The sequence below is a fragment of the Carcharodon carcharias genome, chromosome 14, assembly GCF_017639515.1.
Source record: "Carcharodon carcharias isolate sCarCar2 chromosome 14, sCarCar2.pri, whole genome shotgun sequence".
Taxonomy (NCBI): Eukaryota; Metazoa; Chordata; class Chondrichthyes; order Lamniformes; family Lamnidae; genus Carcharodon; species Carcharodon carcharias.
In genome coordinates this window covers 128,655,859-128,681,228 of record NC_054480.1, presented here as the reverse complement: position 1 = coordinate 128,681,228, position 25,370 = coordinate 128,655,859, and the positions used below count along the sequence as shown (strand labels likewise).

Here is a 25,370-nt window from a genome sequence, read left to right as displayed (position 1 = left end):
TGATTGCAGTCAGGGATCCGTTTCCCGGCCACTCCTGTGCCCACCGATCACGCGTGACCAATTACCAAAAAAATTCAGGTCTACGTGTGTCTGTGTGTGTGTGTGTGTGTGTGTGTGTGTGTGTGTGCCCATGTGTGCATGGTTGCATGTCACTGTGTGTCTGTGTACATCTGTGTATATGTGTGCCTGTGTGCATGTGTACCTGTGCATTTGTATGTGTGTGTGCCTATGTATGTTGCATGGACCTTATGTGTATGTCTGTGTCTATGTATCTGTGTGTTTGCATGTGTGCCTGCACATATGTGTATGTTGGTGTGTCTGTGTTTGTGTGTGTGTGTTTGCGCAAGTCTGAGTGTGTGTGTGTGTGTGTGTGTGAGTCTGAGTGTGTCTCTGAGCGTGTGTGCGTGTGTGAGTCTGAGTGTGTCTCTGAGCGTGAGTGTGTGTGTGTGTGTGCAAGTCTGAGTGTGTGTGTGTGTGTGTGTGTGTGTGTGTGTGTGAGTCTGAGTGTGTCTCTGAGTGTGTGTGTGTGTGTGTGCCTGTCTGAGTGTGTGTGTGAATGTGAGTCCGAGTGTGTGTGTGTGTGTGTGTGTGTGTGTGTGAGTCTGAGTGTATCTCTGAGTGTGTGTGTGTGTGAGTCTGAGTGTATCTCTGAGTGTGTGTGTGTGTGTGTGTGTGTGTGTGTGTGTCTGAGTGTGTCTCTGAGTGTGTGTGTGTGTGTGTAGTTTTCCTTCCTCACCTCACAGTTTTATCAGAAACCCAGCCAGCATCACAGTGATCAAACCCGTCCTGGAAAGCAGCCAGCAGTTGTTCGGGGGTTGCGATCCTCGCTGAGTTGTCCAGACAGGCCTGAGTGGCGGCCTCGAAGGTGAGTGAGTACCTGTTGCTCCCGGCACGGTAATGGAACACGACCCCTAGGGTGGGCGATGGAAAGAAGGAACCAAACAGAAAGGTGAGGTGAGGGAACAAAGAATTTTCAACTAAAACACTATCTGCATAAAACCCAAATGAATTTTGTATGCCTTTTTTCTTGGGAGGGTGTGAGGTGAATCTATACTTCAATGTGAAGGGGGCTTTACCTGGAGATACTCCCTTGATGGATAAATACAGTCGACAGTATAGAACTGAGCCTTGCAGACCCGAAATACATCGAATGTACAGCACGGAATCAGGCCATTCGGCCTAACTGGTCAATTCCGGTCTTTACACTCCACATGAGCCCCCTCCCACCCTACTTCATCTCACCCCATCGGCACATTCTTCTGTTGCTTTCTCCCTCATGTGTATTATCCAGATTCTCCTTAAGTGGATCTCTACTACTCACCTCAATCACTCCCAGTGGTAGCGAGTTCCACATTCTCACCACTCTCTGGTTAAAGAAGTTTCTCCTGAGTTCCCAATTAGATTTATTAGCGACTATCTTATATGAATGACCCTGTAGTTCTGGTCCTGACCCCACGTTTTACCCTATCAAACCGCTTCATAATTTCTATCAGGTCATCCCTCGGTCTTCTCTTTTCTAGAGGAAAGAGACCCAGCCTGTTCAATCTCCCCCAGTAGATTCTGGTATCATTCTTATAACTTTTTTAAAAATTCTTCAGTGCATTATAGGGTTACATTGAATTTACCCTACAAAAACAACACGCCATTCAGCCCATCAGGTCTACAACAGTGTTTATGATCCACACAGGCCTCCTCTCAACTCTCTCTGGTAGCCCCTCAAAGTGAGGAGGATGCCTGCCACAGAGTACAGCCCATGGAGTCTTTCAACATGGGAGGCTCCTGTGCTGCAGCTACCACACGGATCTACCTGACCAGGAGAGACTCTCCCACTCTGACCACCTGCCATAGTTGGAGGGATTTGCAGGTTGATAATCAATCTGTTTAGCCACATAATGAACACACTTCCCATGGCCATCAAGTCCCAGACTGGGGCTCGAACCTGGAGCTTCTGGGTTAGAAGTAGAGACCCGGTCACTGTCCCACACGACCTCCCATCTCCTCACAAATTTCCTCATTTGGTTACTTTTTAATAATATGGAGACCAGCGCAGTGAACCGTGCTCCAAGTCTGATCTAACCAAGGTTCTAACCCTAGTGCTAGTTGATCTCAACTGAAGTACCTACCATTGATTTTGATGACCCCTGGGATGTGATGCCCTCCTTGATCAAATTGCCTGCCACACTCCCTACCTAGAGTCACATGGTGACAGCGGCTTTCTCAGCTTCAAGTCTATTTTAGCAGAAGGAATTTGGAAAGACAGTACAGAATAAAGAGAGAAACTCTAAAGGAGGTGGAGGAACAGAGGGACCTCAGTGTGTCTGTGCATAGGTCATTGAAGATCGCAGGGCTATGTTGGGAGAGCAGTTAATAAAGCATATGGTATCTTAGGCTTAATTAATAGGAGCATTGAGTACAAGAGTAAGGAGGTCATGTTGAACTTGTACAAGACATTAGTAAGACCTCATCTGGAGTACTGCTTCCAGTTCTGGCATCCAGTTCTGGGCATCATACTTGAGGAATGAGGTGAAGGATTGGAGAGAGTATAGAGGAGATTCACAAGAATGATTCTAGGGATAAAGAACTGTAGCTATGAGGATATACTGGAGAGGTTGGGACACTTTTCCTTGGAGGAAAGAAGGCTGAGAGGAAACTTGATAGAGGTATTCAAGATCCTGAGGGGCATGGACAGGATAATTAGTGAGAAACTGTTCCCACTCAAGAGAACATCAAGAACGAGATGGCACAGATTCAAATTAATCGGCAAAAGGGGTAAAAGCGTGGTAAGGAATTTTTTTTTCACCCAGAGGGTGGTTGGAGTCTGGAACGAACTTCCTGAAAGGGTGTTGGAGGCAGGTTCGGTCGATGTATTCAAAATGGAATTGGACTGCTACCTGAAAAGAGAGAACGTGCAAGGTTACGGCGGTAGTGCAGGGGAGCGGGACTGGATAGCACACTCTTTGAGGGAGCCAGTGCAGACTGGATGGACCAATTGGCCACCTTCTGCACCGTAGAGATTCTGTGATTCGCTAATTAGACGTAAGGTAGAATGTTTTGTCCCGTGGGCGGGTAAGCGTCCGATCCCGATCGGGAGTAAAATAGTGCGCGATGACATCAGCGGGCGTCCCGACATCACGCAATGTTTCGGTCAGCGGGCGCACACGAGAGTCAGCCGGGGGCCCACAGGCAATTAAGAGGCGTATTAAGGTCCTTAAGCAAGTCACTGAAAGCTACTTTTCACTGCCCGTCCAACCTTCCGGCTAGCGGGTGGGCAAATAGGCCAAGTGGCATTTTTTTATGAAACCTCATCCACGGGCAGGAGGAGGCTTCCAGCAGTAAACTGAAAAACAATAACAATTTTTTAACGTCATTTTTAATGCGTCCCTCCTCATGTGACTGAGTCACGTGCGGGGACAAGTTTCTGTCATTTTGTAACATCTTTATTTTTCAATTCTTCAGCTCCCCGAGGCAGCTCTGCGGCTTCAGGGAGTTTTCACTGCGCGCTCCCCCTGTCCATGGGCAGACTTCAGCGTTCACGCTCCTCCCAACGCCCCCCTCCCACCCCCCACCACCCAGGCAGCGCTGAGGCTCTCAGCGCACTTTTCACGCCAGCTCGCCATTAATTGGCCAGCCAGTGTGAAATCGCGGTCGGAGCCCGATTGCATTGGTGGCGGCCTGTTTCACAGGCCCACCGCCTGATGATGGGAAAATCCTGCCCACACCTCATTCTTTTTTTTGTTTGAATTTTTGGAATTCTCCAGCTACACCCAGCTCTGGAAGTCCCTCCTCAAATCTTTCAAACTCTTTCCTCCTTTAAGACACTCCTTAAAACCTCTCTCTTTTGACCAAGATTTTGGCCACTGCCCCAAAATCCCTTGTACATGGTGTGAGCTTTTGTCTGATTATGCGCCTATGAAATGCCTTGGGGGCTTTTAATTTTTACATTAAAGGTGTCATATAAATGAAAGTTATGGTTGTTAAGCAGCAACTCATGTGCGTCACAAGTAACAATTAGCTTGCAAACAACACATTGGACCTCAAAATAGGTAGAAAGCTCAGCTCCAAGTGTAGAGACAGAGAGAGAGGCTGCCGGTATATTGGATACACTGGGTAGCTTTCCTTGCTATGTCCTATGGGTTTGCCTATGACAGTGACCGGTTCCCCTGATGGAAATGTTAGACGGCACTCACTGCTCATTCCTAAGCTAGGCCTGTCTGACTGTTGAACTAACACCGCTATCATGACAAACAGAGCAGTTAAAGTGAAAAGAAATCTATGGGAGTGAGGAACTAATAACCAACATGAGCCTCTTATTGATTTACAGACCTGCATGTGGAGAAAGATGGGTTTTCAAATCCATGTCTGATTCATACTGAGGGATTGAGCCAAGCTGCCTAATTTATTGGAGAGAGGCTGAAAGCAGTGGAATCGTGGTAATGACACTAGACTAGTAATCCAGAGGTCCAGGCTGCTGCTCTGGGGGTAGAGGTTGAATGGCAGCTGCCGGAATTTAAATTTGACTAATACATCTGGAATATAAAGCTAGACCATGACAACCATCAATTGTTGTAAAAACCCATCTAGCCCACTGATGTCCCTTGGGGAATAAATCAGCCATCCATACCTGGTCTGGCCTACATGTGACTCCAGATCCACAGCAATGCACAACTATAAGGCAGCACTTCCTCAGTCTAGATTTTGTGCCCAAGTCTCTGGGGTGAGTCTCAAACCCACAGAGACCGCCAGGGCTAACACCCAATCATGGCACCAGGACAACACTGGAAAAGCTGAGCACACAAGGACCTTCAGGATTAGGGGCGGAGTTTTACGCCAGCAAAATTTTACGGTCCTGCCGAAGTCTCTTGAAGACTTTTGAACAGTTCACTGCATTTTAAGGCCCCGCCCCCGCTGCAGGACCATAAAATTCTGCCCTAGGTGATGTCAATCCTGGGCTTAAAAGGCCATTACTGCAGGGGAAAGGGAGGTGAGAGATAGGCAGCAAGGAAATCGCTGAAAAGAATAAATTCTTGCAGGAGATTCCAAGGCTGTCAGGATGCTGAAAAACACAAGCCCTCCCCCGACATCCAATCTGTAGACCTGCCAATCTCTGTCACTGTCTCCTTCAGCCAGTCGGGCTGAGAAACAGCCAGGCTGCTCTCATACTCCTCCTGGTGGCTGGCCCAAGAACAACATGGACAGTGTTGTGTCCCTCTGCCTCCTTTAATGAATGGGCAGAAACAAAGCACCATCATCCTGATTAAAGGCCCCGAACACATGTGGCCCACAATCCTGTCAATTGCCGTGGATGCACCCTGCCCATTGGTGCCCTCCAGTCTTGACCGTGCCAGAATGTACAAAGGTCAATCAGATGGTACCTCATCAATAATGGTACAACAGACACCACTATAGCAAGTCTCTACTGCCCATCTACTGGGTGCCTCCCCAGCATTAGGTTGCCCCTCCCACTCCATAACTAGAAGCTTGCGCCATCTAGCCCATTGACTGGCACCCCATCCACTGCCCTAAATATTCCCTCCCTCCACCACCAGCATCTAATGGCAGCAGTGTGTACCATTTACAAGATGCACTGCAGCAATTCACCAAGCCTCCTTCCAAACCCACAATCTCTACCATCTAGAAGGACAAGGGCAACAGACACATGGGAACTCACCAGCTGCAAGTTCCCCTCCAAGCCACTCACCATCCTGACTTGGAAATATATCGCCGTTCCTTCACTGTTGCCGGGTCAAAATCCTGGAACTCCCTCCCTAACAGCACTGTGGGTGTACCTACACCACATGGACTGCAGCGGTTCAAGAAGGAAGCTCACCAACACCTTCTCAAGGGCAACTAGGGATGGGCAATAAATGCTGGCCTGGCCGTGACACACACACACCCAATGAAAGCCCCCAAGCATTTCTCCGCATCCTCCACAACCTTGGCTCTCTCTGTAAGGGATGGGGAGAGAGACGATGCAATTACAAAAGAACTGGGAACCCTGCTGTCCGTACCCTGGCTCACACTAAGTCCTGTTCGCCCACCACCCCCTGTGCTTGCTGGCTCTCGGTCCAGCAACACCTTGATCTTCAAATTCCAAGACTTGTTTTCAAATCCCTCCATGGCCTCACCCCTCCCTATCCTTGTAACCTCCTACAACCCTCTGGGATCTCTGTGCTCATCCAATTCTGGCATCTTGCTCATCCCTAATTTCACCGCTCCACCATTGTGTGGCCTTGCCTTCAGCTGCCGAGTCCCTAAACTCTGGAATTTCCTCCCTACACCTCTCCGCATTTAAGCTGTTCTTTTAAAACCTGTGGGCAGGATTTCCTGGCCCCGCCCACCACTGAGACCATCTGGTCCTGCCGAAAGTCAGTGGACTTTTGGCTGGGCCACCGAGTCTCTCACAGCAGGCCCCACCATGCCAGGGCCGGAAAATCCCGGCCTGTTTTACATCTCCTTACATAGCTTGCTGTCAAAATTCTGTCAGATAGTGCTCCAGCGAAGCACCTTGGGACATTAAAAGTGGGGACAGTAAAGGTGTTATATAAACGCAAGTTCTCGTTTTTGATCGTTGATGGGTTGTTTGAGGTGGAAGAGAGTTCCAATACGCAGCACTGAAGTCCCTCTACATGATGAGCAGAAAACTGCAGCAACTTACGCTACACCGACTCGAAGGAGTTAACAGCTCTCAGTAACCATAGCAGCCAGTAACAGCAACTCACAATAACAAACTGGGCCACATTCAAATAAAGATTGCATGTTCTATCTGCCCTGATTGAATGACATGAAGAAATAATGTACACTTCAGAAGCGTGAGTGGTTAATAACCTTCATCCTAACACCTTGACATTAGATTACAGCTTTGAGATCCCTGCCCTGGCGCCTGCTGCTATTTATAAAATATAGTTTCAATTCTACGTGGGTGTTGTGATCTGGCTCTCTACCGCCAGTGACTGGCAGCCGCCAGTACATTCCTTGGTCATAGTGCATCGTGACAGGACTAATAATGGCAGTCATTACTGTAGCCTTACCGAGGACTAACCTGCAGCTGATTAACGGCAAGTTACCCAGCCTTGTGTGCAGTGTTATTAAGAAACAAGGAGCCCCTGCATTTGCATAGCTCCTTTCCGATCTCTGGATGTCCGCAAGTGCTTTACAGCCAATGACAAAATGTGAAGTGTAGTCACTGTTGCAATACAGGAAATGTGGAACAGCAAGATCCTACAAACAGCAATGTCAGAATGACCAGATAATTCATTTCAATGATGTTGGAGTCTCTTGACCTTGATGGCAAGGATCTTGGACTGATAAGAAATCTTCAGTGGGAACAAACTACAGCTGTAAAAGTTGAGAATGATCTAATCGATTTTGTGAAGATTAAAAGAGGGGTCAGACCAAGGTGTGTTTACTCCACGATTTATTCCATTTGTACAGTGAAAATAGTCTCAGAGATTGACAACCTCCCTGGATTATTAGTTGGAGGTTACAACTTTAATAATATAAGATACACTGACGATACCATTCTTATTGCCGACTCTGTAGAGAAATTGCAAAAGATTTTGGATAGAGTTGTGAATGAAAGTGAGAAGAAAGGGCTGAGCCTAAATTGTAAGAAAACAAAATATCTAGTAGTGTTCAGAAAGAAAATCATACCAGATTGTAAGATCACAGTGAAGAATGAATAGGTCACACAGATAGACAAATTTTGTTACCTAGAAAGTATGTTAACATCGGACAGAAAGTGCGATTGAGAAATAAGACAAAGGATTGGAATGGCCAGAGAGGCATTTCAATGAAAAAGATTATGATCAGCTAAAAATTAGGCATGAAAACAAAACTGAGAATCCTGGAACATTACCTCACATTAATTTTGACCTACAAAAGTGAGTGCTGGACCAAAAGGGAAGCATTGCAGAGAAGAATTGAGACTGCAGAGTTGAGGTTTTTGAGGCAAATAATGAAGATATCTTGGACAAGTCACACTATCAATGAAGAGGCACTAGCGAAATCTGAGACCAAAAGAACTCTGCTGACCATGATCAGGAAGAGACAGTTGGAATTTCTTGGGCATGTAATAAGAAATCATGATTTAGAAAATCTGATGCAGATGGGAAAGATCTATGGTAAAAGGGATTGACATGGATGAAGAACGATCCTTCTAAAGAGCCTCACAAACTAAATAAGTGCACCACCAATGAAGATGATCCATGCCTCCAGAGCAAGATTAACATGGAGGCCCATGGTCGCCAACACTCTCTTAGGGCATTTTACCTGAAGAGAGAGAGAGACGTTGGTTGAGGGGTAGATCATTTTTTTTCGAAATATCTGTTGGATTTTTTGTTTCCGCCTGAGAAGCTAGATGGGGCCTCAGTGCAACATTTCATCCAAAAAGCTCTCCCTCAGTACAACAGCAACTTACCTTTCTGTAGCTTCTTTAATGTAATAACATGTCCTAATGGGCTTCTGAGGAGCGTTGGTGATTAAAAGCTTAGTCAAAGAGCGTCTTAAAGGAGGAAAGAGAGGATGGGAATTTCAGAGCTGTGGACCTCGGCAGCCAAAGGCATGGTGACTGATGTCAGAGGGATTAAGATCAGGGAAGTGAAGCGTTCATCTTGATTATGTTCTCAAGTCTCAAAGAGTGGGACCGAAGCCAGTGCCTTGTGGCTCAGAAAGAATGTTCCCTCTGATTGTTCCTTGCTAGTTGCAGCCTGTTTGTTTCACTGCATGGTCACTAAAAGATTGCTGCCTGTGCAGGGGGAACATTTCTCGGAGAAATGACTGAGTCCCGACTGACGATGAATGGGTTTACATTGGACTGGGCAAACTGGGCCTGTATAAGCTGGAGTTTCGAAGAATGAGAGGTGATCTCATTGTAACTTACAGGGCATGACAGGGTAAATTTGGATAGGATGTTTCCCCAGGCTGGTGAGTCTAGAACCAGGGGGCACAGTCTCAGAACAAGGGGCAGGCCATTTAAGATTGAGATGAAGAGGAATTGCTTCCCTCAATGGGTGGTGAATCTTCACCCCAGAGGGCAGTGGAAATTCAGTCATTGAGTACGTACAAGACAGCAATCGATAAATTTTTGTATACTAATAACATCAAGGGCATGGGGATGGTGCAGGAAAGTGGCGTTGAGGTAGATGTTCAGCCATGATCTAATTGAATGGCAGAACAGGCTTGATGGGCCAAATGGCCTACTGCTCCTATGTTGTTATGGGTTGAAATTTACGCTGGCGGGACTTACGGTGCCGCCAAAGTCAATGGACTTTTGAGCGGCTCGCTGCATTTTACAGCCCTGCCCCCCCCACACAAGGGTACCGTAAAATTCCACCCTTTGTTCCTACAACTCAGTCACACACTCTCCTAGGGTCGACACTGAGAACTCAGTGCGCAGTCACACCTGCATCTCATGGCCCAGCACGCGTGTGCAGGCCTCTGGCCTTTACCCAGCACCCAGCTGTCATCTCCCTCCTTTCATAGAATCATAGAATGGCTACAGCACAGAAGGAGATCATCCTGGCACCGCTGCCCAGCCCAGTCCATTCATCCTCCACATCCTTATGATGCCGCACTGCCTCCTTTTATTCCTTTATTCTTTTTCATGGGGTGTGGGCATCACTGGTAAGGTCTGCACTTTTTGGCCATCCCAGATTGCCCTTAAAGTGAGTGGCTTGTTAGGCCTTTTCACAGGGCATTGAACCAAGCCACATTAAACCTCTTGGGTGGATGTTAAAAAAAATCCCATGCTGCTATTTTGAAGAGGAGTGGGGGAGGGGGCGGTTGTTCTCCATGGTGTCCTAGTCAATATTTATTCCTCAACTAATGTCACTAAATTCAGTTATTCTCTCTGTGGTTTGCACGAATGCATAATTTGAGTGCCACACTGCAACATTCACAACAGTGACTACATCACAAAATGGAACATAAAGCACTTTGGGACATCCCGAGGTTGTGAAATTCACTGGTTAAATGCAAGTTCACCTACGTTTTATTTTTGTTTTCATGTGCTGGTGTATTGTAACAACTCTGTCCCAGCTACTTACCCATGATCTCTAAAGGGACTGTGTCCTGCTCATCATCAATCCCCACAACCACTTCACATTGATAGATGCCTGCATCGCTTGCTCTCAGAGAGAAAATTTCCAAGCTGGCATTGTAATGGAAGGGGCCATACCCAGGCAGACTGACCCTGCCCTGATAGGCTGGGTTTAGCTTCACTGTGTTGTTCTTGGCTACCAGCACAGGGATCTCCTTCCTGTTCCCACCTTCGAGCAAGACTTTAGTCCATTTGATGCGTGGAGGGTCTGGCAGTAATGAAGGGTCAATGGCAGAGCTCGGAAGCACTGAGAAAATACAGGGCAGGAGAGCTGAATCCGCTAATCCCCTGAAGACTGGCTGATGTTGGACCTTCTTTATATTCACTATCTTCTCAGAGTCATTGTCACCTGTTATTGTGGGGTAGTGGTGGGGGGGTGAGAGAGATGAGCAAAGGAAAGATCAAAGGACATCATTTGTACATGTCACACATTATCAGAAGTCCTAAAGTTGGCTTTCTTCCAAGCCAAAGCATTATGTTCTACATTTTCTAAACCCTCCCTCATTCTCCCCCACAATATTCCACAATCCCAAGCTTTCCTCTTTTTCCTCTGTCACACCTGAAGTAACTACATACAGTGCCATCACTGAACGCTCTTCCATTCTTTTTTTTAAAAAGTTGAGCATCTCTCCAACTCGGGGTGGGGGGGGGAGGGGCTGCACCTCGAGTCCAGCTGGCAGCTTCCCAAGAGGTCTTAGAACGTGGGCAACTCATACCCCTCTGCAGACTGTCCATACTGTGTAATGGGTTAATAGAATAGATACGCTAACGAATGATGTAGTCGATGATGTGTCACTGAGATCAGCAGGCATGTGCTAGACTCTCAAGAGACAGGATGGAACAGACATTCCTACTCTGTACCCTGTCCTTTCCATAGTGCTAATAAACCAGTTTAAAGCCAGTACCAGAGGAAGGCTACAGTCTGCCTGGGGAAGATAAATCACGTGTACCAGAGGCCAGGAACCAGACCATGGTGGCAGTACAGAGCACATTTGTTGCTCCCCGGGGCTGCCTGTAACAAGTTACAATGCTCCAAATGTACAGAGACAGTGTCAGACCCCCTCCCGGAGTCAGGGTCTCAGGAAAGATATACTAGGCATGAAGGGTTAAAATATGAGCATGGGTGGCAGAAAGCTCTCTTGTGTTTCCTTAAGTTTAGATGGTTGAGGAATGATCTAATCGAGGTGTTTGTGATGAAAAAGGGATTCGGATAAAGTGGGTACAGAGAAACTGTTTCCTCTGTTGGGGGGGATGCCAGAGCAAGCGGGCATAATCTTAAAATTAGAGCCAGACCAGAGAGGAGAAATCATAGAAATTACCAGCACAGGAGGAGGCCATTCAGCCCATCATGTTTGTCCTGGCCAACAAGTAGTGGAAGGAGTAAATTCAAGAATATAGAGTTCTGGAACTCTCTCCCTATTCTGGGTCAATTAATATGTTAAAGAACAGGTTTTTTGTAGGGTGAGAGATACAGAACAAAGGTGGATAAATAGAGTTAAGATCCAGATCTAATTGAACTGGGGCAGAGGTTTGAAGGGCTGAATGGCCGCTATCTGTTCCCATGTTCTGTTAATAAAAAATAAAATTAACCTGGAAGTTGGTTGATACGGCATTTTATCATCAAGTTATCAGGATGACAACTCATTCAATTGAATGACTGGGGGGAGATGGTGGCACAATGGCAATGTCACTGGAAGTGTAATCCAGGGTCCTAGGCTAATGCTTTAGGGACATGGATTTGAATCCCTCCGTGGTAGTAGGTGGAATTTAATTCCAATTAATAATAAGGGGGGAAAACTGGAATGTAAAGCTAGTCTCAGCAATGGTGACCATGAGGCTAACATTGATTGCTGTAAAAACCAATCTGGTTCATTAATGTCCTCCAGCGAAGGAAATCTGCCATCCTTATCCAGTCTGGTCCACACGTGACTCCAGACTCTTACCTCCCTTTGAAATGGCTGAGCAAGCCACTCAGTTTCAAAGGGCAGTTAGGGATGGGAAACAAATGCTGGCCTTGCCAAGAAAGAATAAAGGAAAAAGTTACTGAGTGAGGGAGGCCAGGATAGTTCATAGTTCACCAGGGATAACGCAAAATGGACAAGTTGACAACTGATGCTAGCTGAAGTTTAAAGAGCTAAAGCACTGAGATGCAATGTAATTTACTACTTGGTAAGGTAATGCACAATGCTACGAAACTAGAGAGATTTGTGATTAAAATGTAAGGTACAAAGTATGAGATGTAAAATTGCAATCTCGTGCTGCAGAAGTGGTCATCAACTAACCCATAACACCCTCCTAGGCGCTTTAATCCAGCTCATTATAATCCCTAGTTTTAATCCCTCATGCCAATTTTATAATCCATGCCTTTGGATCAAATGGATAGTTTCTTTGGTTAAATTATCCACGTTTATGCTTTGATGTTGCTCCATTGTGTGAATCTTTATATTTTGCACAGACATAGATAGTTCTCATATCTTCCAGGATAGTTAATAGAGCATTAACAGAGCTTGTTCCTCTTTTGTTAACTGTCAAATATGTGGAAGCATTGCCGAGTGCTTTAGAAAAGCTCCAAAGAAAGAAAGAATTCTCATTTGTTTAGCATCTTTCACAACGTCAGGGCAACTCAAAGTGCAGTTATTGATGTAATTTTTAAAGTGTAGTCACTGCTGTAATGTAGGAATGACAATTGCAGCCAATTTGCACACAGCAAGCTCCCATCAACAGCAATGTTTGTTTATAGGGTGTGGGGATCACTGCCTAGGCCAGCATTTATTGCCCATCCCTAATTGGCTTGGTTCAGAGGGCATTTAAGAGTCAACCACATTGCTAGAATGTATTTGTGGGTCTAGGGTCATTTCCTTCCCTAAATTTAGGGCATTCATTCACAACAATCAGCATGGTCATCATCAGACTTTTAATGAATTCAAATTTCACCATCTGCCATGGTGGGATTCGAAACCAGGTCCCCCAGAGCATTACCCTGGGTCTCTGGAATAGTAGGCCAGTGACAATACCACTACACCACCTGCCCTGATTAGTTAAACAGTTTTTGTGGTGTTGGTTGAGGGATAAACAATGGGGAGACCAGGGAGAACTCCCCTGCTCTTCTTTGAAATTGTGCCATGGGATCTTGCACCCACCTTAGGGACAGATGCAGTTGAAGCCCATATCCAGAGATTTTGGCACATAATACAACCTGACGCTCTCTGTGCAAAGCTGATCGTGCTGCACTGTTGGAGGTATCATCTTTTGGACGAGACATTAAAGTTAAACTGAGGAATCCCTGCCCTCTCAGGGTGTAAAAGATCCCCCAGCATCTATAAAGGGCAGGGGAGTTTTCTCCATGTCCTGGTAAATAATTACCCTCAACCGACACCTAACATTGATTATCTGATCATTTATTTGATCCCAGTCTATGGGGGCTTTCTGTGCATCAATTGGCTGCTGCATTTCCTGCATTGCAGTATTGGCCACAATTCTAAAGTATTTCATTTGCTGTAAAGCACTTGGAAACATCCTGTGTTTGTGAAGGAAACAACAGAATTGCAATTTATTTATTTCTTAAGATTGCCTCAGTGCCAGTTGTGGTCTGAGAAAGAGAATTTCTCTATAACTGAGGTGTGTTGAACTCCACATACTTATGAACATTCACCCTTCCCCAAAGTCATAAACCTACCTGTCATGTGCAGAGATGCAGCGGAAACCAAGCAGAGACAGAGCCAGGCGGTGTGAAGTGGCACATTTAGCATGCTTAACCTGAAAGATAAAAGTGAGAAGGTTTCTCTGGGGATGGTTACTAAAGGGCTCAATGGATAGCTGCTTACAGAACTGACAACCTCTTTGGTGAGTTCTCTATCACTAGCCCTGCCCCCTCCTCCCCTCCCACTCCTCCCTCATTCTCCCACCAGCTCTGAAACATCGGACACCGTACAATAAATATTTTAGAGACTTGGAGTACAGTTTGCTGGTCATAAATTCACTGCAGGAGAGGAGACTGAAACATTGAGACGCAAGCGTGCATTGACAAACTGTAAAAGAAATCTCTATCCATGCAGTCTGTCCCACACCACTGCGATGTCCTGTCTGTCACAATATAGGCGCTCCCTTCCCCACCTGAGAGAAGCAAAAAGTACAGACCTTTTTTAAAACCCAGCCAATTAGGGAAAATGAAAAATATGAAAATTTACAGTTCGATCCTATTAGATTATCAAAACCATTCTGGCCATGTTGAATGTTATACAAGGTAAGCTCCACCCCAGACTCAGATGTGTGTGCATTTGAACGCAAACATATATAGAGAAATTATATTTATACAATAATACAAATATAAAGCAACAATTTGCATTTATATAGCATCCTAACTGTTGTAAAATATCACAAGGTGCTTCTCGGAAATGAATATCAAACAAAATTTGACAGCAAGCCATAAAAGGAGATATCAGGAAGCTCAGTAAAACAGGTAGGTTTTAAGGATTTGCTTAAAAGAGGAGAGCAGGACAAAGAGGCTTAGGGAGGAAATTCAAGGCTTAAGCAGTTTGAGACATGGCCACCAATCGTGGGGCAATTTAAATCAGGAATACGCATGAGGCCAGAATTGGAGGAGCGCAGAAATCTTAGAAGCTTGTATAGTTGGAAGATATTTGAGAGGAATTTGAAAACAAATGCAAAGATTATACATAGATTAAGTATATGTATTATGTATATATATATATATATATATATATAATATATATTTGTACTCCAAGCAATTTCTGATTGAGTTTACATTCATCGTGCCTTAATAAAAGTTTACAAGGTATTTATATAATCTGTTACTATCTCTCACGGGATGAGAGGATTGGGAAATTCGCGATGAAGTGGAGAGGATATTGGAGAAGAACAGGATGTTGGATAAGGGATTGTAATGGAGTGGAATGGGAGGTTAAAGGTGGGGGATATAGAAGGGGACTGATGGTGCCATTTTTGAATACAGGGTTGAAGGTTGCCGCTTTGAAATGGGGAGGGATGTTGCCTTAGAAAGGGAGGGCATTTAAAATCAGCAATGGCTCCCAGGGGATTAGTCATGCAAAACTAATGACAAGATGGCTGTCGCCTCATTCCTCCCCTTTTAACTCGGCTATACATATATTTACAAGTACATATTTTTCAAGACAACATAATATTTACACTGGGTAAGGAATTTACAAGTTCAGTCTTTCAGGTGGTTTCCTGGTACGTGTGGAACGTCACAGCTCCATAACTTCTTATTCTTTGTCAGGAACCTCCTCTTCTGGAGTTGTCTGAACATCAGGTGCTTCGATGGGTGTCTGCAGGTCTGTATCCTCAACTCGTACAGGAACATCGGACATGTCAGCCCTGGGTTGAGTATCCTCAACAGGAAACACAGACTCGATCATGATCACTGGTGGAACCAAATCTTGATGATTTGTCTCTGTCTTCCTTAAATGATCCACATATTTATGGATGATCCAGCCTTCCACCTCCACATGGTAAGATAGAGGTCCGGTCACCGCACTTATTTCACCTGGTAACCACTTTGGTCCTTTCCTGAAATTTTTCACATATACTGTATCTGCCAGGGTAAATTTCCTCTCAAGACTATGCCAGTCATGTCTAGTTTTCTGGCTTCCCTGACTCCTTTCCACCTTCCCCTCTAAATTTGGCATTATTAAGCTCAATCTCATCCTGAGACAGTGTGAGGGGTGGTCCTGTAATGAAAAAGAAAGCATGCTGGCTTGATTGCCAAGGAATTGCCAGTTAGCTTTCTCATGCCTGTCTTAAATGTTTGAACCACCCTTTTGGCCAGTGGTATGGTGCAGTTTTTACATGAGTGATACAGTTAGTAAACCGAGGCTGATAAACCGTTGAAATTCAGCACTCATAAATGCCGTACCGTTATCGGAAACGACTACTTCTGGTAGTCCGTGAATGGCAAAACTGTGACATAGTTTCTCAATTGTAGCAGCCGACATTGGTGACTTCACCTTATATACATCCAACCATTTTGAATGGGCATCAACAATGAGCAGAAACATTGTTCCCAGGAAAGGTCCAACATAGTAAATATGTAACCGCACCCAGGGTCTACCTGGCCACTCCCATGGATGTAACAGAGCTGTCACCGGCAACTTTTGTTGACATTGCACACTGTGCTTTACTAAACTCTCTATTTCGCCATCCATCCCAAGACACCATAGATAGCTGCATGCTATGGCCTTTATGGTAATCTGAGGTGTAATACACCTATAAGAGACTGTGAGCAGATTAACAATGTGACTGTAAGACCCAATAGCTGCATAGCACAGGCTACCATGTTAATGTTAGTCTAGAGTAGGGTCTGGCTGAAGAAGCACACATCATGTTAAATGATCTGTTGTTTAGGTAAATAAATAGTATGTGCTTCATTTCATATTGGTCTCTGCGTCTGCTGTATATTGTAATCTGCCGACAGATAAGCAACCGGTTCCCGAGCCAGTGACCCATAGTTAAAACATAGTCTTCATATGGGAAATTCACTGTGTAGTTCAATTAAAAGTGGCTCCCTTCCCTTTGGAGGAACTATCACTCGTGCTCCCCACAATAAGATACCACCCTGGCTGGTTATTTCATGTCTTCTGTTGAAGTACAGTTTTGTGTCATCAGATACAGGCTCCTGGGACCAACCACGTAGCACTTGTACTCGTACTTGAGATGGGACTGGGTCCCGATTTGTCCAGTCTCTGATCTGTCGAGCACATACCGGCGAGGAAGCTAAGAAATTTAACAGTAAAACAAGTTCCTGTGGAACTGGGATGCGCTCATCATTTTCTTGTAAAGGCAAAGGATTAAGAGCATCGGTGTTTGTGATTTGATTGCCAGGCCTATGTACAACAGTGTATTCGTGTGCTGTCAGGATTAAAGTTCTATTAGTATTTCTGTATCTTCTTTCTACCTGCCATCTTCTTTCTAGCACAGGCTTTAATCTCGGCCTTCTTTCTGACTTCACTATTGGCCAGACTTCTCTCAGATCAAGCTCAACTTGTCTGATCTCAGTGGCTGAGTCATCCACAATTTCATTATCTGTCTGCTTCTTGAAAAATTCTGCGACTTTTGCTTCCAAAGTCTCTTTGGCTTCATTTAGCTGATTCTTCAGCTCTCCCATTTCTCTTTTGTACTTTTTTGCTCCTTCCTGGAAAATTGAACATTGTGGTGTCTTCTCTCCCAACTCATCCTTCAATTTGTTCAGAGAAGTGCTGAATTCTTTCTGTTTCTCTTCATATTTTTCCAGAGGCACAAACTTTGACCTGAGGGAATCTTGTCATGTGTAAAGGTCTTTCAACAGGTTTTCTTTTTCCCTTCGAGGGTTGCTCACCTCGTCTCAAACTCTGTCATCAAGCAGGGTCTCTTCGACTTTCTTCTGCTGTTCTTCCAGGTTTTGGCTTAGGACAACCTGCATTTCTTCAGGTTGTTGAGTCCTGACGCATTCCTTTTCCAGCTTCCTTTTGGAATCTCAATGGCCAATCAAGGTTGATTTCCCTTAGCCAATTTCACCTTAGAAGGCTTTGGCCCTCTGCCTCTCAATACCAACACTGGTAGCTTTGCTAAGATAAAAGCAAGATACTGCGAAGGCTGGAAATCGGAAGAAGGGCCATACAGACTCGAAACATTAACTTTGTTTCTCTCTCCACAGATGCTGTCAGACCTGCTGAGTTTTTCCAGCATTTTCTGCTTTAATTTCTGGTAGCTTTGCCGATTGGCTTCCACTATAGACAGTTACTGTTGCTTATGCTTTTTACTTGAATATCTTCACCCGTATATGTTTTGAGTTTGGCAGTTGAATCTTTTAAACTTAATTGATGTTCACCATTATTCAGATATCTGGATATCAATTACTGTAGTGGAAGCTCCTGTGTCCACTTCCATTCTAACAGGTTTGCCATTTACTTTCACTGTGACAAATATTGGTCCAGCCTTTCCAACTTTCAGATTAAACAATGAGTAAATGTCTGAATTTGTTGTTTCAGGCTCTTCTCCACTGTAGATTTCATTGGGCTTCTTCTTTTGTTTACAAGCCTGCTTGACTCTTTCCTTGCACTGCCTCATTATATGTCCCTTTCAGTGACAATAGTAGCATTCGATGTTTTTAAACTGCCAACCGCTAAAAGGCTGATTGTTTCCACCTCTATCAAAATTATTCTTCGATTTCGTTGCTAAGTTATTTTTCTTTATTCTTCGACTAGCGGGGGCTGTCCCCTGCCTCTCGGTGGAGTCTCACTTTTTCGGACCTCTTTCGGCTGAGGTTTCCCACCCGTTGTGGAGGATGGTGCCATTTTGCACACCCTATATTGCTTTTGAATCTCTTACTGTGCTTTCCATGGCCAGCGCTATCTCTAGCGCCTTCTTGAAATCCAGATTCACTTCGGACAATAATCCTCTCTGAATAGCGTCCTCTTTCACACCACACACTAAATGATATCTGAGCATGTCATTCAGAGTTGTACCGAACTCACAATGTTCCATTAGCTGCTTCAAGTTTGCCAGGTAGCATGCAGTTGTCTCACCCGGGGCTCTATTTCGCAAATTAAACCGGAACCTCTGCATCGTGACTCAGGGCTTTGGATGAATGTGACCCTTCACGAGGTCCACCAATTCATTGAAATTCTGGATGCCATAAACTTCAAATCCACTGTAGATTTTGCTTCCACAAGTACTCAAGGGGATCGCCCACCTTTTCTCTCCCTCCGTAATCTCGTTTGCTTGCAAAAAGAACGTGAGGCGTTATATGTATTGAGACCAATCATCTCTGGCTGGTTCAAAAGGATAAATTCTCCCAAACTGTGGCATTTTGAGAAGGGATAATTTCTTCAATTCTAACGGAGCTTGCTACTTACAATCCCTGGGTGAGGTACAGTGCCGATTTCTTTTTAACTTGATTTCTTCTGTTTTATGGCCGAATGGCCTAATTTCTGCTCCTATGTGTTATGGTCTCTTACGATCTTATCACATCAGTATGGTCTCAGACTGTTGGCTGGGATGCTATTTCTATCCTCATCACCAGTTTGTTGTAGGGTGGCCGAGTTGTACTATTAATGATAGAGTTGATCAGCAGACACTTCTTGGGTGGAATCATTAAGTTTATTTACAATATACTGAGCAGCAACTACACATGTGCTTTCAACTCCAACTCTATCTCAACACTGACTGCTGAGGTAGCCCATGCTACTCTCCTATTGGTTACTACAGATCATGTGATTTTCCTTAACAAGTATTATTCTTAAAGGTACATTACACACTAAATAAAACCATAATTACTACAATGGCCCTTTGCTCATTGTTACTATAAGACAGAAAATGATGATACATCACATCAGGGGAAAAAAGGCAGCAAACGTTTTAGATACTGGGCTCTGTCAATAGTTTGTTGGAATAGTCCAAGCAAGACAGTCAAGAATGATGAAACCTGTCCATGACTGTGATTATATATAACAAAATCACAGAATGGATACAGCACAGGAGGAGGCCATTCAACCCATCACGTCTGCGTCGGCTGTCCGAAAAAGCAGTTCATCTAGTATAATTCTCCCACCTTCTCCCCGTTGCCCAACACATTCTTTCTTTTCAGATAATAATCCAATTCCCTTTTGAAAGCCTCGATTGGAACCTGCCTCCACCACACCCTCAGGCAGCGCTTTCCAAATCCTAACCACTCACTGTGTGAAAAAGTTTCTCCTCGTGTCTCCATAGCTCCTTTTGTCAATTACGTTAAAGCTGTGCCCTCTCGTTCTCAATCCTTCCACCAGTGGGAACAGCCTTTCCGCCATCTACCCTGTGGTGAACCCCCATATAAACCCAGCCAGGCTACAGCAGTACATGTCATGGTACAGGACCAACAACCTAGAGTTTGTGAGTTCAAATTCCAGGATAGTAACTTGTGAAAATGAATTGAATAAATCTGCTGATTTATGGATTGACACCATGAAACCTGCTGGATTGGCATAAAAATACTCAACTAGGAGGGATAGGCATTAAACATTCCCTCACCAGTGAGAAGCACATTTCACACAGAAATGATCAACAAAAATAATCACGTAGCACAGAGAAGAAAGCTCCCCTTCCCCCCATCCCTCCCCTCTTCCACATGTGCCAACTGCACCTTCAGTGGAAAATCTCCAATCCATCATTGTGACATTTCCCAGCTCCCCTGCCAACCAGTCTTAAGGCCTCTCCAAAACAAGCTGCCAAACTCTGGATACTTTTTGTAATGTGGATAAATAACTTGGAACTGAGATGAGTTGTCCCTGAGTTCAATTCACATGAGACTACAAGGAACAAGCAGTGGCCATTCAGCCCCTGGAACCTGTTCCACCATTCAATGAGATCATGGTTGACCTGTATCATAACTCGATCTGTCTGCCTTGATTCCATGTTCCTTTATAGCCAGTTTTAATAAAAATCTATCAAACTCAGATTTTAAATTGTAAACTTGTTAATTGGGCTAGCATCGACTGCTTTTTGCGGTAGAGAATTCCACACTTCTACCAACCCTCGCGTAAAGAAATGCTTCCCAACTTCCTTCCTGAATGGTCTGGCTTTGACTTTAAGGCTCTGTCCCTTTGACGTTGTCTCCACCCGTACAACCAAGGGAGAGGTGGAAAAGTCCATGAAGAGGGAGGCAAGTGAAAAGTTGAAGGATAGATCTCCTTTCTGGGTGAGATTCCTCCCCCCCAGCTCCCCCCTTCAATAGCTCACTGGGCAACTGCACCACCTGGAGAGAGAGCAAAAAAGATAAAGGGAGGGTGAGAGGGAGTGAGAGAGAGAGAGATGAGCTTCCAGAGTTTGTCTATAGCAACTCAATTCCCTAACAAAAATTAGCTCACCCACCAATCAAAACAATTGCCAAACTGCATTCCAAAATCTGTATTTTAAAAAGAAAGACCTTGGGCGGGATTCTCCAGCCCTGCCCGCCGCTGGGATCATCCGATCCCGCCAAAAGTCGATGGACTATTGGCTGGGCTGCCAAATCTCCCGTGATGGGTCCCTCCACCATGGAGCAGGAAAACCATGGCCTTTATCACAACCACCAGGCATCTCAAGGTGCTTGAGAGCAAAGTGAAGTGTTTTTGCAGCACAGCAGCCAATTTGCACATGAGCAGATTATTGGGTTTTGTGATGTGGATTAAGGGATTAACATTGGTCAGGACACCAGGAATAATTCCCCTGTTCTGCTTCAAAATAGCACCAAGGCATCTTTTACATCCGCCTGACAGGACATGTCAAGGCTTCGATTTAATCTCTCATCTACACTCCCTCAGCACAGCACGGAAGTGTCAGCTTTGGGTTTTCTGCTGGAGCGGGACTAACTCGGAACCTCATGACTCAGAGGTGAGGGTGCTACCAACTGAGCCAGAAAAATAACCCACACATGGGATCATAGCACAGAACAGAAGGTCATTCAGCCCATCGTGTCCGTGCCGATTCTTTCGAAGAGCAATCCCACTTCCCCCTTTCTCTTTCTCCTTATTTTGGCAATTACTTCCCCTTCAAGTATTCATCGAATTCCCTTTGAAGGCCGCTACTGAATCTATACCCACCGGCCTACCCGGCAATGCATTCCAATTCCTAACCCCTTGCAAGTTAGACATCTTGGAAAGCTGTATATCATCTGCCCTAAGGATGGAAGGGGAAAACTGCAGGGATTAAATCATTGCGTCTCTAAGGTGCAGTGCTGGAAACGGAGCCAACTGATTGTCAGAATGGGTATAAACCGATGATCATATGCTGGATGTAACTGGATAGCGCCTGTATTATAGGGTAGGAATGAGGTAAGGGGGCACGGGTGATACATTGTCGATGGGCTAACACTAAATAGCAGACAGCACATTTTAGGAAGGATGTGAGAGTCCTTGAGAGGGTGCAAAGGAGGTTTACCAGAATGTTTCCAGGGATGAGGAACTTTAGCTACAAGGTTAGATTGGAGGAGCTGGACTTGTCTTCTTGGAGGAAAGGAGATTGAGGGGAGATTTGGGAGAGATGCACAAGATTATGACAGGTTTGGATAAGTTAGACAAAGCAAAGCTGTTCCTATTGGCTGATGGTAAATGGACTAGGGGACACAGATTGGGGCATAAAATACAGGGAAGAATGTGAGGAAAAACTTTTTTACATAGCAAGTATTAATGACCTGGTCCAGGGCAGTAGAAGTGGAGGTGCCTAATGATTTCAAAAGGAAATTGGATGGACAATTAAGGGAAATAAACTTTCAGGGCTATGGGAATAGAGCAGAGGTAAAGAACTGACTGGAATGCTCTACAAAGAGCCGACACAGACTCAATGGGCTGAATGGCCTCCTTCTGTGTTGTAAAGACTCTGACTCTATGTAAAAGTAAATTAATATTCAGGACCTTTCATTCAGCTATCTTTCAGAATGAGGAGAGTTTTAATTTGATACAGCGAGTTGTTATGATCTGGAATTCGCTACCTGAAAGGGCGATGGAAACAAATGCAATCATAACTTTTAGAAAGGAAATTGGATCAATAATTAAAACAGAAAAAAATTGCAAGGTTATAGGAAGGAGCAAGGTAGTGGGACTAATTTGATCGCTCTTTCAAAGAGCTGGCACAGCCACAATGAGCTGAATGGCCTCCTCCTGTGCTATAAACCATGTTAGCCATGTCTCAGGGGGCCAGCACTCTCAACCCTGAGTCAGAACGTCACGGATTTATAGTCCCATTCCAGAGAATGGAGTCAGTGTTCCATTCTAACCTGATACCACAATGCAACACTGCCAGAGGCTCTGTCTTTCAGATGAGATCTTAAACCCTTGTAAAAGATCCCATCGTATTATTTGAAGAAGAGCAGGGGATTTCTCCCCAGCGTCCTGGCTAATATTTATCACTTGACCAACATAACCAGAAACAATTATCTGTCATTGTCACATTGCTCTTTGTGGGAGCTTGCTGTGCGCAAATTGCTGTGTTTCCAACATTATAACAGTGACTATGCTTCAAAAGTACTTCATTTGCCATAAAGTGTTTTGGATGGTTGTGAGGTGGCCAAAGGTGCTATCTAAATGAAAGATGTTCCTTCTTTCAACAACAACAACAACTTGTATTTATATAGCACCTTTAATGTAGTAAAACACCCCAAGGCACTTCATAGGAGTGGTTATCAGACAATATTTGACACCGAGCCACAGAAAGAGACATTAGACCAAAAGTTTGATCAAAGAGGTAGGTCTTAGGGAGCATCTTAAAGGAGGAGAGAGCGAGATAGAGAGGCAGAGAGGTTTACGGAGGCAATTCCAGAGCTTGGTGCACAGGCAGCTGAAGACACCGTGAGTGGAGCAAAGCAAACCAGGGGTGACCAAGAGACCAGAATCCGAGGAGCGCAGGGATCTCGGAGGACTATGGAGCTGGAGTTAATTCCACAGGTTGGGAACAGTGAGGGTATGGAGGATTTTGAGAACAAGGATGAGAATGTTAAAAGAAAAATGTCACTGTACTGGGAATAAGGGGATACGCGAGGCTGCCCAGTGCCTAACCCAGTGGCCTAAAAAGGGACCAACCTTCAGGCAAGAGGGAGAGAAAAACTAGTTGAAATAAAAGGTATGGACAGCAAATAAATACAAATAACCTCAGTCCTAATGAAACCCACAAACTCCCTGTGAAAAAGAAAATGAATGATAGTTGCAATTGAAACCCTAATTTGAGCAAACGGACGGAGAGTGAGTGAGCACCAGTGGCTGTGTATAACTGCGGGTTGGCCTTGAATTTAAAACATGAGTTTTAGTCTTGCTAATTTCCGGATTTTCCTAACTGCTTGGTGCCAGCCAATTAAACTTGCAGAGCTGAGGTTTATAAAACTGGAGTGCTCTTAAACTGCCAGGGTTTTAACAGAGTCTGTGGGGAATAACTGGAATGCGTGGAATCGATATTTAGGTTGAAATAGCACAGTTTTAATTCTATCCTCACACTGTCACACGATTCAGCTGCAGCAGCTCGTAGTGGCGTTGCAGGTCTCACTTAAGCAAAGAGAAACCAACCCTGCTTCTCCATTAACACTTTGATTCATTGCACGTTGCCCACTTTGCTGATTCCCAGAAGATATTTGTTTTAGAATTATTATTGTGTCATTTTTTTCCACCTCTGCCTTGCCCACAGGCAAACCCAACAAACCTCTGGCACCCAAGTGACTGATTCCAATACGTGCCTCGATCTTGAATGTCAACTGGATATTTGACTGTGGTGTGCATCACCATCAAGCCTGATCCTATCTTTAGTTGCAGCTGAGGTTGCTCGATGGCAGTCAGGAGCTGAACCCTGAGGTCAACTGTAGTTTTGCTTCTGTCATCCAATGGAGGACTGGGAAGCAAGGGTGCTGCTTTATTTTTTCATATGCCATCATGCAGAATGTGCGCTACAAAGCAAATCTCGCTAAAGTGGTGGCAAACTGCCTGGGGCCGTAGTAGTGTAGGAAACACGGCAGCCAATCTGCACACAGCAAGGTCACACAGCCTCTAAAGTCACCATCTTCTTTAATGATTCCAAATTGGTACCAGTTCTCTTGCGGCTTAGAGAACCCACTGGAAACGTGCACACATAGACATCAGATAGGCAGGTTGACCAATGAGTTGATGCTCCTCCCTATCTCTGTGACTTTCTCCATGATCTCACCCCTCCCCAACTCTATACCTCCTTCATGGCTTCGCCCCCTCCCTATCTCTCCAGCCCTACAGCCCTCCAAAATCTCTGTATTCATTCAATTCTGGCTTCTTGATCATCCCTGATTTTAATTGCTCCAAAATTGACAGCCATGTCTTCAGCTGCCTGGGCCCTAAGCTCTGAAATTCTCTCCTCAAATCTCTCTGCCTCACTTTCCTCCTTTGAGACACTCTTTATAACCTACCCCTTTGACCAAGATTTCAATCACCCGTCCTGATACCTCCTTATGTGACACGGTGTTAAATTTTGTTTGAAGACCCTCCTGTGAAACGCTTTTGGACATTTTTTCCAACGCAGAAGGTGTTAAGTAAATGAAAGTTGGTACAAGTCAGGAGTGTGATGGAATACTCTTCACTTTCCTGGATGAGTGCAGCTGTAACAACACTCAAGAAGCTCGACACTGTCCAGGACAAAGCAGCCCGCTTGATCGGCACCCTTTCCACAAACATTCACCCCCTCCACCAATGATGCACAGTAGCAACAGTGTGTACCATCTCCAAGATGCACTGCAGCAACTCACCAAGGCTCCTTAGACAGCATCTTCCAAACACACGGCCGCTACCATCTAGAAGGA

General features: G+C 44.9%; 1 protein-coding gene across 1 annotated transcript in view; it reads right to left on the bottom strand.

Annotated features, from left to right (window-relative positions):
• Positions 1 to 25,370, bottom strand: part of ncanb (neurocan b) — a 161,932-nt gene that overhangs the window by 134,543 nt on the left and 2,019 nt on the right. Inside the window, exons 2-6 of the mRNA XM_041205542.1 lie at positions 24,496 to 24,657; positions 16,743 to 16,820; positions 13,773 to 13,852; positions 10,044 to 10,343; positions 737 to 911 (exon numbers count right to left, since the gene is read on the bottom strand). Of these exons, the coding sequence (XP_041061476.1) occupies positions 737 to 911; positions 10,044 to 10,343; positions 13,773 to 13,852; positions 16,743 to 16,820; positions 24,496 to 24,657 (795 nt within the window). The remainder of the gene's footprint in view (positions 1 to 736; positions 912 to 10,043; positions 10,344 to 13,772; positions 13,853 to 16,742; positions 16,821 to 24,495; positions 24,658 to 25,370) is intronic.